Source organism: Phoca vitulina, unplaced genomic scaffold (assembly GCF_004348235.1).
Source record: "Phoca vitulina isolate PV1807 unplaced genomic scaffold, GSC_HSeal_1.0 scaffold32, whole genome shotgun sequence".
NCBI classification, from domain to species: domain Eukaryota; kingdom Metazoa; phylum Chordata; class Mammalia; order Carnivora; family Phocidae; genus Phoca; species Phoca vitulina.
In genome coordinates this window covers 18,922,868-18,937,669 of record NW_022589735.1, presented here as the reverse complement: position 1 = coordinate 18,937,669, position 14,802 = coordinate 18,922,868, and the positions used below count along the sequence as shown (strand labels likewise).

The 14,802-nt window shown below is 35.3% G+C and overlaps 1 protein-coding gene across 5 annotated transcripts in view; it reads left to right on the top strand.

The window, feature by feature from the left end:
• Positions 1–14,802, top strand: part of DMXL1 (Dmx like 1) — a 131,462-nt gene that overhangs the window by 94,153 nt on the left and 22,507 nt on the right. For 3 of the 5 annotated variants that reach the window (XM_032425415.1, XM_032425413.1, XM_032425414.1), the window contains one exon: positions 13,396–13,482. In XM_032425415.1, the coding sequence (XP_032281306.1) occupies positions 13,396–13,482 (87 nt within the window). Of the gene's footprint in view, positions 1–3,362; positions 3,426–13,395; positions 13,483–14,802 lie in introns of all 5 variants that reach the window. The other 2 variants (XM_032425410.1, XM_032425411.1) reach the window with 1 other exon arrangement.

Sequence of the window (14,802 nt, the reverse complement as noted above, 5' to 3'; positions counted from 1 at the left end):
CTTAACGCCTGAGCCACCCAGGCGCCCCTTGATTATGCTTCTTAATGAAATTTTGTAAACACAATTTATAAGTGTACTCTAGTTGATTATACTTTGATACTATCATTATAATGATTATTTTTCTCATTTAGTTCAGTACTTTAAAAACTTCCATTTTGATGATAATGGGGAACTTGCACCTGAATGTAAATTAACATATTACGTCTTTTTTTGTCACAGTATTGCTTTTAAAAAATATCCGGTAAACTCAGTAGTGGACTTAGTGATGGTACTAATTCCTTATGTCCTCATGGACTGACTAGTAACAAAGAGTTTCAAGACCGGCAGCTGGTCTGTGGATCACATTTTGAGAAGCATTGAACTAGGCTTCAAGCAAACTTTGCATGGTTTTTGAAGTGGGAGGGAAAACAAGAAGGTATTTCACTTGGAGAAATAAGGAAATAGAATGGCTTCTTTTCCCTAATTTCATTCTTTTTTTAAAAAAATTTTTTGAGTACAATTGACATACAGCGTTACATTAGTTTCACTTGTACAACTTAATGACTCAACACGTTTATGTATCAGAATGGCTTCTTAATAGACAAGTTAGCAAAAAGCAAGATGGCACATAACCTTAAGAAAAGGAAAAATTACGTAGATCTCATTGCCTCTCGGTTTGAACACTGTTTTATAAGAGGCAACTGTGTGCACTGTTATTTAGTTTTTGCCAGATTATATATTTGAATTAGCCAAGCCAGGAAACAGACGTAATTTTTGTCTAACTTAGAAAACTTCTGACTTATGTACCTTAGTATAACATTGAAAACTAAGCCAACAATAGATAAAATAGAATATAAATGAAGTATTTTTATTTTACCTTATGTAAGATATATTTTAAATATTGAGTGTATGAATCACCATTAAACAGTTCAAGAAAATGTTGGGATAAATAAAATTAAAAATGTACTGGATCAGAAACTAATTAATTAGGGTATATTTACTGGTAAGGTAATGTTTCTTATTTTATTTTAAATATGTCTTTGCCTAAAATAATGTATAACAAGTTAAAGTATTCTTAACAATAATTTATAAAACTCTGCTGCATTATTCTGTATGAAAAGTATGTTTACTCTGTTCGTTATTTCTTTGTTTTTCTTATGTAGCTTATAATATGAATATGAAAGTTGGCATGATAATTTCAAGTACAAAATCATTTATTTATTTATTTATTTTAAAAGATTTTATTTATTTATTTGACAGAGAGGGACACAGCGAGAGAGGGAACACAAGCAGGGGGAGTGGGAGAGGGAGAAGTAGGCTTCCCGCAGAGCAGGGAGCCCGATGTGGGCCTTGATCCCAGGACCCCGGGATCATGACCTGAGCCGAAGGTGGATGCTTAACCAACTGAGCCACCCAGGCGCCCCCAAAATCATTTTTTAAAAAACAAGGCCATATTTGATTAATATAGGTGTAAAAATGAAAACATTTCTCTACTGCTGTTGTAGTCATTGTATTTGGGAAATTAAATAGTTCTCAAACAAAACAAAAAGCTGTTTTACCACTAGATTGTCTAGCTGAATCGGAATAGTATCACTAAGGTAAGAGAGTAGCATGAGCAAGCCAGAATGCATAAGGAAGGATAGCAGGTAAATGACTATAAGTCACCTTTTTAATTCCTTTGCTATTTTATTTTTAGTTTTCTTAGGAGTTATGATACCTTAAGAAAATTTTGAAGTTATTTTTGCATTGTTATTTTAATCAAAAGCATGCTTATGGACGTTGGACTAAAAGCTTTATAATTATCAGTAAGCTGAATATTTTATCTGAATTTTATCTGCAAAATGAATATAATATCCCTTAATCTGCAATGTTTTGACCAGTAGATCTAACTTACTTAAAACCTGACATGATTAATGGTAATTACTGGAAATTAATTTTTACCACTTTATTTTATTTTTTAAAATTTATTTTTGTTTTTTATTGTTTTATTCTTGATGGTGATATTCCTTTTTTTTTTTGGTAAAGATTTTATTTATTTATTTGACAGAGAGAGAGACACAGCTAGGGAGGGAACACAAGCAGGGGGAGTGGGAGAGGAGAAGCAGGCTTCCCGCTGAGCAGGGAGCCCGATGCGGGGCTTGATCCCAGGACCCTGGGATCATGACCTGAGCCAAAGGCAGACGCTTAGCGACTGAGCCACCCAGGTGCCCCTTGATGGTGATGTTCTTAAAAATAGTGATATTTTGATAAAGGGAATATGAAAATGAAAAATTTATATGGTGAATCAGAGATTGGATGGAATTAAATAGAATAGTAACTTCATAGAATTAGTATAATATTATTTAATCTTTACTGGACAGTTGACTAGCTTATTTTTGGTATTAACAAAATTACCTTCCATCTCTTTTTTTATTAAAATGATGATTGTATTTAAGTAGCTTGAGTCCAAGTCACTGTGACTTTCCAGGTGTTTAGGAAGTAGGTACCGGGCAGGCCCTGTGTTTTGGATGGGAGGATTCTGAGACTGCTGCTGCTTCTTACTCCTTACGCATTTGAAAATGAAATTTTCTCCATCTGATGTTAAAATTTAAAATCCTCATGTATCCTCAGATCTTTTCTTTTTATATACTGCACTTTTAACATAGAAGGTCTTTCCAGTTTATATTTATTTTGAAATTAAGTACAGATAGCTGCAAATAGACTATATCTGAATGGTTTCCAACCAGAAAAAAATACTTGACAGCTATCATCTTTGTCCCCTACTTAATATTTCTGTTTTCTTTTATTTTCTGTGAACTAAAGGTCTTGAACCACTTCTTTAACAAATGCTAATATCCCCTTTTAAGAAGGATGTGTGCCTTCAAGCAGTTTATTGACTATTTCTGGCTAAATAAAGAGAAAGAATTAGAAACCTAGAATTCTAAATTTTCTAATCAGGAGGTTTTCTTGAGGAGTGAGATACCATGATGGAAACAAGGCATAGTAGTATGTATGAAGAAGAACAATTTGACTTTTACTTTCAGGTGGGAGTACGGTGGCACCAGTAGCTCTGAAATTTGTAATATTAAGAACTGTCGGCTCAATTTTGCTTTAATGTCAGCATTTCAAAATAAGTTAAGTTGGTTAAAATTTCTTGGGAGGTGAAATAAAATTTACGGTGGTGGTTAATGAGTTCTGAGGGATTAAGGTTTCTCCAGCCCCTCACCATGCACCCCCACACATGCTCCTTTTAAGATGTATGATATTTAAAAAATAATAGCTCAGTTCAGTGTTATTTTCTAGTAAATTCCGTTAAAAATATAATTTAAAAAAATATCCCCAGTATTTTGCATGTTATATCTCGTCTTTACTCTTTGTCATGTGGTTATTCTTTCTTGATGAAGTCATTAGAGGACAACTGTGAAACCATCAAAAATTCTATGATGGAGGAGCCAAACATCAATAAGGTACAAAATATCATTCAACTGAAATTAGAAATTGCATTCTTTAACAAGAAAAACAAATTGTTTGTGTTTTAGTTTTGAACTGGACTTTGTTTCCAAAGCAATTAAATTATTGTTCCCTCCAATTGCTTGGTTTCAACAACTTAAATATGCAATCATAAAAATGGTTTATGTTTTGTTAATAAGAGAATGCAATTTTAAAGGGAGTTGAATGTAACCTGTTTTGGCTACAGATTTTTCTGAGTAAATACAACTGAAGTTCTTAATAAAATGTAATTACAGTAGCCATTATAGAATTATAGTGGTATTGTTCTATTTTTGCAAGTGTTACTTTTGAAGTTAACATTTTCTCCTGTGATGTTAATTCCTTAAAATATATCAAATGCTGTTATGTAACATTGTACTTATGTTACATAACATGTACATAATATGTACATGTTACAACATGTACACCTGTACAACAAGTACATGTTATGTAATTATTTTCCTGGTAGGAATAGCATATAACAGATTGCCTTGTGTGTAGCAATTTCTCATAACACTTGAGATGAAGAGCAAAAATGGTAGGAATTTGTATAATCATGAAATACCTCCCAAATCTTCTATGATCATATATTCAAATATGATTTTTATTAAGTTGATATTTAACTCATCTGTTTCTTATTCTGATTTTAAGTCCCTCTCAACAAAGTAATTTTTAGGGGAAAAATTTCTTGGAAGGTATTTTTTTAAGGCTACTAATTCCCACTGTTAATTCTTTCTCAAAGAAAATCTTTTGGTAAAAATAGGAAAAATAATTCTGTACAATTAATAAAAGAGAGTGATTAGCTGTCACATGTGTATTATAACTCAAACTTTGGCAAAATACATTTATGCAGTTCATACTTTGGAAGTGTCTACCGGCCTTTGGGGAAACTTTTTATCAGTTAACAATAAGTCCTTGCCTAAGTTAATTACTAGTCTGTACATTATTATGAATTCTCATCCAAAGATTTTTCTTTTTTTATAAGATGTTAATAATCAGAATGTGGTATTTCTGTAGTAATCACAGTACTTTAAAAGATAGTCATTCTGTTTGGTGAGTTAACAACATCATAACTATTTTTGGCCAGAATTTTCCAAGTGTCTGCTACAATTTGTTTTAAACAGGTTTATTAGGTATACCTGAGTTAAAACAACTGCACACATTTATTTAAGTATAGTTTGACTGATCTTGGCATATGTATACACTGGTTAAGCCATCACCACACTTGAGAAAATGAATATACATATATATATAATACATATATTATATATAATCTCCCTCTTCCTCCTTTCCTCCCACCTCTGCCCTCTTGCTCTACAGGTAGCTATCAGTCTACTTCCTCGTGTTATAGATTAGTTTGCATTTTCTAGTATTTTATGTAAATGGAATCATATAATATGTCCTTTTTTTTTCCCCTAGCATAATTATTTTGAGATTCCTCCATATTGGGTATTTCAGTAGTTCATTGCTTTTTATCGCTGAGGTGTATTCATTGTATCACTGTATCATAATTTGTTTATTTTTGTACCTGTTGGTGAACACTTGAGCTCTTCCCATTTCAGAACTATTTCAAATAAGAATGCTCAGAATAGTCATACACAAGTCTCTGTATATGGGTATGGCTTTCATTTGTCTTGTGCAAATGCTTAGGAGTGGAATGGCCAGATTACATTGTAGGTGTGTGGTTAACTTTTTAAGAAACTGCTCAAGTATTTTCCAAGGTGGTGGTACCATTTTACACCCCCAGCAGCAATGCACGAAATCTCAGTTGCTTTACCTTCTCACCAATACCTGGCATGCTCAGCCTTTTTATTTTAGCCATTCTGGTAGGTGTGTAGTGGTTTTAATTTGCATTGAGCATCTTCTCATGTGCTTGTTTATCATTCGTATAACTTTTTGGTTGAAGTTTTCAAATGTGTCTTTCTTTGGGTTGTTTTCTTAATAGAATTTTAACAGTTCTTTATAAATTAAGTCATAGCTGATTGGCTATTGGCTGTTCTCCTACTCTATTGCATATCTTTTTATTTACTTTACAATTTGTTTTAAACTGAGTTGTTTTTTTAACGACTTTTTTTATTTATTTGACAGACGGAGACACAGCAAGAGAGGGAACACAAGCAGGGGGAGTGGGAGAGGGAGAAACAGGCTTCCTGCTGAGCAGGGAGCCCGATGTGGGGCTTGATTCCCATGACCTTGAGCCGAGGGCAGACGCTTAACGTCTGAGCCACCAGACGCCCTAAACGGAGAAGTTTTTAATGGACACATTGGACCTCATCAAAATTTGTTCTGTGTATGGACATCCTTTTTGGTGTCATATCTAAGAAATCTTTGCCTAACTTGAAAGTCACAAAGATTTTCTCCTGCTTTGCTCTAGTTTTAATTTTACAATTGGTGAAGATTACTTCCATCACTGCAACTTTCCAGTGAAAAAGAAATCTGGGGCGCCTGGTGGCTCAGTCGCTAAGCTTCTGCCTTTGGCTCAGGTCATGATCCCAGGGTCCTGGGATCTAGCCCCGCATCGGGCTCCCTGCTCGCCAGGAAGCCTGCTTCTCCTTCTGCCACTCCCCTGCTTGTGTTCCTGTTCTCGCTGTCTCTCTCTCTGTCAAATAAATAAATAAAATCCTTAAAAAAAAAAAAGAAAAATCTAAAGCTCTGCCCTACAAAGAAATCACAACACAAAGGCATTGTTTAAATCCTACAAAAAAAATTTTGGAGTCATTTTTTTATATGGCACAAAGTATGGATTGCAGTTATTTTTTTTAATCTGTATATCAGTTATTCACCACTCTTTTCTGAAAAGATTATCTTTTCCTCCACTAAATTGCCTTTTCCTCCTTTTAAAAAACGAATTGACATATATGTGTCATGGATTCTGTTTTGGACCATTGATTTATTTATCTTTATACTAATCTCCCACTGTCTTACTGCACTGACTAGAATTTCCAGACATTTTTATTTTGTTCCTGTTCATTAAGTATGCTGTTATCTATAGGGTTGTTTTAGATATCCTTCATAAGGTTGAGGAAGATTTTCTGTTCCTAGCTTGTTGAGAATTTTTAATCAGTAATAGATTTTGGATTTTGTCACGTGATTTTGTTTTTTGGTTTTTTTTTTTTTTTGCTACTATTGAGATGTTCATATGGTTCTTATTTTAGTCTGTTAATACAGCTAAATAATTTGGTTGATGAGTTAGTTTATGTTTAACTAACCTTTCATTCTCTGATTAAGCTTGATTTGGTAGTGATGTGTTTGTTATCTTTTTTATGTATTGGTAGATCTGTTAAAAATTTTGTTAAGAATTTCTGCATTTATGTTAATGAGGAATATTGGTTAATGGTTTTCTTAATGTTTTGGGGTTCTTTTTTGGTTTTAAACTAAAGCTGGACTCAGAAGATGAGTTGGGAAATATTCTCTTTAATTTTCTAGAAAAATTTGTGTAGAATTAGTATTATTTCTTAAGTGTTTGGTGGAATTCATGAGAGAAATCGTCTGGGCTTTTTTATCTACAGATTCAGTTTCTTCAACAGATATAGGGCAAGTCAGGGTATTTATTTCTTCTTGAGTGAACATTAGTAGTCCATGTCTTTAAATAAATTTGTCTGTCTGGGGCACCTGGGTGGCTCAGTTGGTTAAGTGTCCAACTCTTGATTTCGGCTCAGGTCATGATCTCAGGGTCCTGAGATCAAGCCCTGCATCAGCCTCTGCGCTGGGCATAGATCCTGCTTGGGATTCTCTCTCCCTCTGCCCCTCCCCCCTCTGTCCCTCTCTAAAATAAATAATAAGTAAAATTTAAAAAACAAATTTATCTGCTTCAAGTGTCAGATTTATAGGTATAAAGTTATTCATAGTATTCCCCTGTTTTTTTAATACACAGTGAAATCTCTAGGGATGTCACCTTTCATTTTTCTGCAGTTTTGAAAACAATTACTTCTTGAATATTTTTATTTCCTAATATTTTGAGTATTGGTGTCCTTTTATGTTCACTTGCAAGCTTCCCATTTCCTTGCAATATGCCTTTGATACTCTTTAGATCTCCTTTTCTTTGTTTTGTTTTATTATATCATTAGAGTAGTGCTGAAGTAATCCGGATGCTCACCTTCACATTGTAGAAGGTGATAGTAACTGAAAATCACCAATGAGACCTGGAGTCTCAGGTCAACTTTTCTGTAGATCTCTTGTGGGACCTTGAGCTCTTTACACCCTTGAAGGCTTCTTTACTAATGTATAAAATTAGGGTTGATAGTTTTAAACATGCTGACTGCTCTGATTTAAACAGTAGTGAAGTCCTGGATTTAGTCTGTTGTGGTCCTCTCTTCCTAGTTCTTCAAATAAGCTCTGTGGAACCTGAACATTGTTTAGATCAATTCCTGTATAAAATTTCTCTTTTTTTAAATGGTGGTAAAATATACAAATAAACTTTACCATTGTAATTGTTCTAAGCGTACAGTTGTGTGGCATTAAGTTCCTTTATATTGTTGTGTAGCCATCACCACCATCAATCTCCAGAGCTTTTTCATCTTCCCAAACTGAACCCTGTCCCCATTAGACAGTAGCTCTCCATTTTCTCCCCCTCACCTAACCTAGCCCGCCACCCACCATCCTGCTGTCTGTCTCTGTGAATTTTACTACCCTGGGTATCTGTATAAGTGGAATCATACAGTACCTGTCATTTTGTGACTGGCTTCTTTCACTTAGCGTACCATCTTGTATGTATGTAGTATGTAGTGTGTATCAGGATCTCCTTTGTTTTTAAGCTTAAACGGTATTCCATTGTGTATACGTCACACATACTGTGTAGCCATTCCTCTGTCAGTGGATATTTAGGTTGTTTCCATCTTTTGCCTGTTGTGAATAATGCTGCTGTGAACATTGGTGTACACATAACTGTTTAAGTCTCTGTTTTCAGTTCTTTTGGATATACACCCAATCTATGGTAATTCTGTGTCTACTTTTTGATCTGCATAATCTCTTAAAATCTCTTTTAGCACTAATATTTGTATTCTTTTTTCCTCACATATCCAGCACAATCAAATTTTAAAGCATGGCCTGAAACCTTACATTAAGGTTTATATTAAACTTACATTAACCTTTACATTAAGACCATATTCGCTGTGGGGTTTTTTTTTTACTATGATTTTATGTGGTATTGCCTTTAGCAAATTAAATTATATTCCTGGTACATGCAAGTCCTCTTTTTTTAGCTGACCACATCGTGTTTCCACTTCCTTCCTGGCCTACCTTAGATTTCATGATCTGTCATTATGATCAGTCCTTTACAAAAACCCTCAACCCTTTTGTGCTCTTCTCTCTCTGTTGTATTTGCCTTGAAAATTCCCAAACCTGTACATGCAGCTTTCTGTCTATTCGGTGCCATTGTAACCGAACCAACGTGAGTTCCCTCCTTGGTGAGTCACAAATTCCAGGTTGAACTGTCACACAGAGAAAACTTTATTTGTAGCAGATACAGAGATCACAGGGAAAGGCTTCCAAAGCTTTGCATCCCCGAGCAAGGGTGAATGGGTTCCTTTTATTTAGGATTAGGATGCATATTTAGATGGAGAATCCTGGTCATCCTGTGCAGAGGCAGCCGAAGGTCACACATATGCCTTAAGGAAACATGCCTATACACATGCTGTATGTTATGCAGATAAGGCGTGTCCTCCTCCTTGGGCGGAGGGCTAGTACTAAATGGGGTGAAGATAGTTATCCGCATTCTAGAGGTCACTCTCTGGTCCATCTGTGCAAGTAGAAGTCGGAAGCTGAGATCACACTGGTCTGGGTGGCCTGGGCCAGATGGAGGTCTTGTCAGGGCAGGTGCTGTTGCTGGAAGCGTGGTTTTGCTTTCTCTTTGCTTGACTTAAGAGATAAGCTGGAAAGAAGAGCTCAAGGAAAAACTGGGACAGAGGTCGGGGAGAACAAGCAAGTGGGCCGTAAAGATCAGGTCTTGGGGTCTAGTTGGTGACATATTCACCCAAATAGCTGAACATGGATGAAGAAAAAGCACAAACCATGGGGGCTTGCCTTGAAATTTATAGCCACAAATCCCAAATTAAACTGCCTGACCATCAAAACAAATGACTCTGTAGTAAATTTGTTTTCTTGTTCTCTTTTCCATTCTCCCCACTTCTGCCCTCTTTCCTCAAACTTCTAATATTCCTTTGCTATTTCCCACTGGTGTCCTTGTTTTGCCAGCAAAATAAGTGTAGGGGATTTAGACTAATCTTCTTACCACCAAATCTAACTTCTGCTCTATATGCAGATATTTTGTTCTGCCTTTTCTAACACTAGATAGGCTGTCACTTTTTGTCCAAGACCAGATCTTCCATTTGTACATTGATACTCTCTCCGTTTTATCTACCCAAGGACTTTGCTTCAGTAGTTATCTTCCCTCCCTCTTCCATGAGAAATATTTATCTTTCCCTTAAATTATTCTCAGCATAAGCAAATATATTTTATTGTCTTACTTTCAAATGAAAACCAAAAAACCTACCTTTGAATCTTTCTACTCCCCTATTTCTGTAATCCCCTATCTAGGAAAATTCATTTATAGAATTGCCTATAAAATCATCAGGGAAGACTTAAACAGTAATGTTGCAGACACCCTGTGGAGGAACCACCCCAGTTAAAGAAATAAAACATTATCTATTCAGTTGAATGCCCCTGTGAATCTTCCCCAATGGACTTCCCTCCCTATTCACCGATGTCACATGCCTCTCTGATTTAGTTAAGTGTTATCTCCAGCCCACTCCACTGAGATTTTACTAGTCAAAGTCACTCACCCTTGACTTCCAGGTTGCTAAATTCAGTAGTCAGTTCTGTCTTTCTTTACTTGAGTTGTTCAATACCCTTTGATACTGTTGACTGCAGCCACCTTCCTGAAACTTGCTTTACTTGGTTTCTGTAACATCAAATTTGATGATTAAGTATTCATAGTTGGAGAATGTTTCCTGTTCTGTCAGTTTATTCTGTCAGCATTTCTTTCCCCAAACTACTTCTATCTTGAATTGGCTTATCTTTTTCCTCTCTTAGAAACGTTGGGTGTCTCAGGACTTAGTTCTCTAACCTCTTCTCTTCCCTGTCTTTACTTTCGCTTTGGGCTATCTCATGGTTTAAATATCACCCACAGCTAGCCTCTTAAATGGTAACTCTTAAACCAATTCTTTCTGGCCCATTCATTTCCTGAACTCTGGACTTGCCTTATTAATCTAATAGCTATCTCACCCTGAATGTCTAAACACAGAATTTCCTTTCTTCTCCTAGTCTTAATCCAAATTCCCACTTTTTCTTCATTTTTGTCTCATTAAATGGTACCTTCACTCACCCACTTATCATGATGGTCTGAAATCTAGGAGTTATCCTTGCTTTTTCTCTTTTGCTCCTACTGTAATTTCAGTCCATTAGCAAAATTTATCCTAATCCCAACCACTCATTACTACCACCATTGCTACTACCCTAATCAAATCCCCCTTTACCTCTCACCCCAGCTGCTGAAGTAGCCTCTTAACTGATCTGGCAGCCATTCTCACACCCTGTAGACTTTGCCTCACAACACACAGGATTATCTAAACCCTTGCAGTGGTTTCCTAGCTTTAAAATAAAATCTGAACTCTTTATTAAGGCTTTTAAGGCCCTCTGCACACTGAATCCTGCCTGGTCTCCAAGCTCATTACCTACCACTTGCCATTCATCTCAAAATTAAATATGCATAAGCTTTTGAGATGCTAAACACCATGCTTTCTCCCTCCCTCCAGCTGATTCTTATGCAGGTGATCTTGGGGCCACAGTATTAAGAACTAATGTTTTATTAAATCTAGGTAATGAGAGGACAGGAATGTATTTTCACATTGAAGAAGCTTTTTTTTTTTTTTTTTGAAGATTTTATTTATTTATTTGAGAGAGAGAGAGGGAGAGTGATGGAGATAGCGCGCGAGAGCACAAGTGGGCGGGAGTGGGAGAAGAAACTCCCGCCGAGCAGGGAGCCTGACGTGGTGCTCAGTCCCAGGACCCTGGGATCATGACCTGAGCCGAAGGCAGATGCTTAACAGACTGAGCCACCCAGGCGTTCCTGAAGAAGCTTTTTGAAGTCTATGCCTATTGGAGTTTTTTCTCCGTAAATTTAAAGTTTGAAAAAGCTCTGCAGGTAAAATGAATATATTTCCCCCCCACCTACCCATTACCAGCAAATAACATACTCCTCAGTCACCTGCAAATATCATTTGTCTTTCTTTTCCATTTCTTCAAAATCCAATAGCGGACGCTTAGTGTGCTTTAGATATACCAGGCAGATATGTGACTAAGTTGAGATTTTGTCATAAAATTACAGAATTTAACTTATACATTATATACATTTGATGGACCTCTTGTAGCCAGAGGTAAGATTATCCTTAGAAAAGAAGTTTACTTTGAAATCAACCACAATGTTTGGCAAGCACTGAAATTCTTTTATGTTATCAGATGGTATTTTAGATTAGAATATATTTGACATCTTTATATCCAGTGACCATGAGTTTTGTTTGCATAGGATTTGCAGGGTTTGGTTATCTTACAAGTCTCAACTTGCCATTCAACAGGCTTCTTATTTGCCATTTTTAAAAATAGTGCTAACTCATTTCTCTTGGTCAAACAATGGACAGGCATTGGTGATGTTTTTATCTAAACTTTGCAGGAATTATATTTGTTATATTCTTTTTTTTAAAAGATTTTAAGTAATCTCTATACCCAATGTGGGGCTCAAACTCCCAACCCTGAGATCAAGAGCTGCATGCTCTCCTGACTTAGCTAGCCAGACGCCTCAGGTTTGTTCTAATTTTTTTTTTTTAAGATTTTATTTATTTGACAGAGAGAGACAACAGCGAGAGAGGGAACACGAGCAGGGGGAGTGGGAGAGGGAGAAGCAGGCTTCCCGCCGAGCAGGGAGCCTGATGCGGGGCTCAATCCTAGGACGCTGGGATCATGACCTGAGCTGAAGGCAGACGCTTAACGATTGAGCCACCCAGGCGCCCCTGTTCTAATTTTTTGTCAAATTAATAACTTCTGTACTTCAAAATGAGTTGTGAACTATTTTATACTAATTCATTTTAAAGATTGAAGGTTAGGTGGTAAAATAAGATAAAACAGTATCCTACATTAACATTTCTAACTCTTAATAATTGCCTTGTCCTTTTACCTGTTTATTTCAGTAAATGTTGATTTTATACAATATTATCTTCTGCGTTCAAAGGCCTTATATATACCTTCTCTGGGATAAGCAGAAGGTTGATATAGTTCCCTCATCTAAAGAATACTGAGTTATGGTCTATTCATCTATTAAAATGACTTACTGACCTGGGCAAATTACTATGCCTTTCAGGGTTTCAGGTTGTTTTTTTTTTATAAATTAAAAGTTGTTTTAGGCTAGGAGCCCATAAACTATGTTCAGCTGGCCATATTTGACCTGTTCTTCTATAGGTAGTAAACTAAGAATGGTCCTTATATTTTTAAAAGGTTGTTTAAAAAAAAAGATTAATATGCAACAGTGATCCTCTTTGGTGTGCAAAACCTAAAAATATTTGCCTTTTTAACCTTCTAATATTTATAAAATATTATCCAATGATTATAATGCTAAGAAATAGGGCAAACAAATCTTTTTTTAATAATTAGAATGTCTTGATCTTTTAAAGTTAATTCATTTGTGTTAATTTATTGGGAACATACGCAATTAATGAAGTTGTATCTTGTATCAACTGTCTTTTTACATATGGGAAGGCAAGCTGGAAACAATTTAAATTTCCCGGGTCAAATAAGTTTTGTTTTAGGGATAATTAGCATGTAAAATAGTACCTTTGCTAGGAGATGTCTAAGAAGTTTCTTAAAATAATTAATGCAAGTATTAAATGACAGATTGGCATATACTATTTTTTTCTATGACTAAAATCACTATGTTTTTGTGTTTTCTTTCCTTCCATTTAGATAGAAGCAGACTTGGGATATCCTGGAGGTAAAGCAAGGATTATTCACAAGGAATCTGACATCATTACTGCCTTTGCTGTTAATAAAGTAAGTGCGTAGACTTTTTATTCTTTGATTATTAAGTGTTCATTGTTGAAGAATGTCTCCTGTTTTGTCAGTTTATTCGGTATTAGTATTTCTCTTTCCCAAAGCTAATTCCCACTGCCTAAATTGCAATCTGAGTAAGTTACTTTATTTTATAAAATGATTATATTGTTTGATAATTAAATTTATTGGATATGTAGCAGGTAAAATAATGTTTTATTACTACACAGAGAGAAATATCAAATATTTATAATATGCAGTAGCCTTTAGAATTTATATAACATATTATAGCATTTAATTCAAAAAAAGGTTTTTTATTTTCCTTATATGAATATGTTGAATGTGATTATTAATATTAGATCAAATTCAAGCTTTTATATGACTTACAGAAATTCTCACTCATTAACTTACAGCTACAGTAGCTGCCTAGTTTTTCCTTTACATTCCTTAGTCTTCCACTGACCATGTTCCTTAAAGCTCTCTGTGAGCTCCTTAAAGAAGGGGTAGCCTTAGCTATGCAGTCTTCCCTAAATGCCCTGCTGCAGTTTTATTTGCACACACACACACACACACACACACATATGTACACTTAAGTATGTATATCTCCTTTTTCACATATTCCTAATTGTAAAATAATTTTTAAATATTATTTAGATAAATACCCTATGGCATTATGCATTCAGTAATCATTTCACCAGTTGGTTCTCCATCTTCCTATGATACGTCTTTCTTTGATTTCTCCTAGATAGTTCCTTTATCCTTCTGTCCTCATCTTTCCCTATGTCCTTTGTCTCATTTCCCTCTTCTACACACCCCTGAACAGTGACTACTTCTGTTGAAGACAGGCAGGTTTGGAATCAGCCCCTTAACCAGACAGTTCTCCTGTTGGAATATCTGTGCAATATGGTATATACGTGTCAGATACAAATACAAAATTATTGTCTGCACCCAACAAGTATCTTCCTTCCCTTGAAAAAAAATACGATTTTAAATATTCTGTGCTATAAAACAAACTTGTTTCTTTTTCTTTTCTTTTTTGGATATATATGTAAGTAACTAGTAATGAACAGTCATCCACATATATAAAATCCGTTGTTCACCATGCAGGAAGAGTGTACCTGTTTAATTTTTATTTCTCCAGATTGATTATTGTTTTACATCCTTGCTAAATTTGTATATGAGAAATAATACCTTTTGCTTTAAATTGCATTATTTTAAAATGCTGATGAGATTGAACTTTTTCCCATTTGTTTAGTTGTGAATTATCTGTGTTAAGAACTGTGAAAGGCCTGAGATTTTTCTCTGCATTCAAGCGAACAAGTT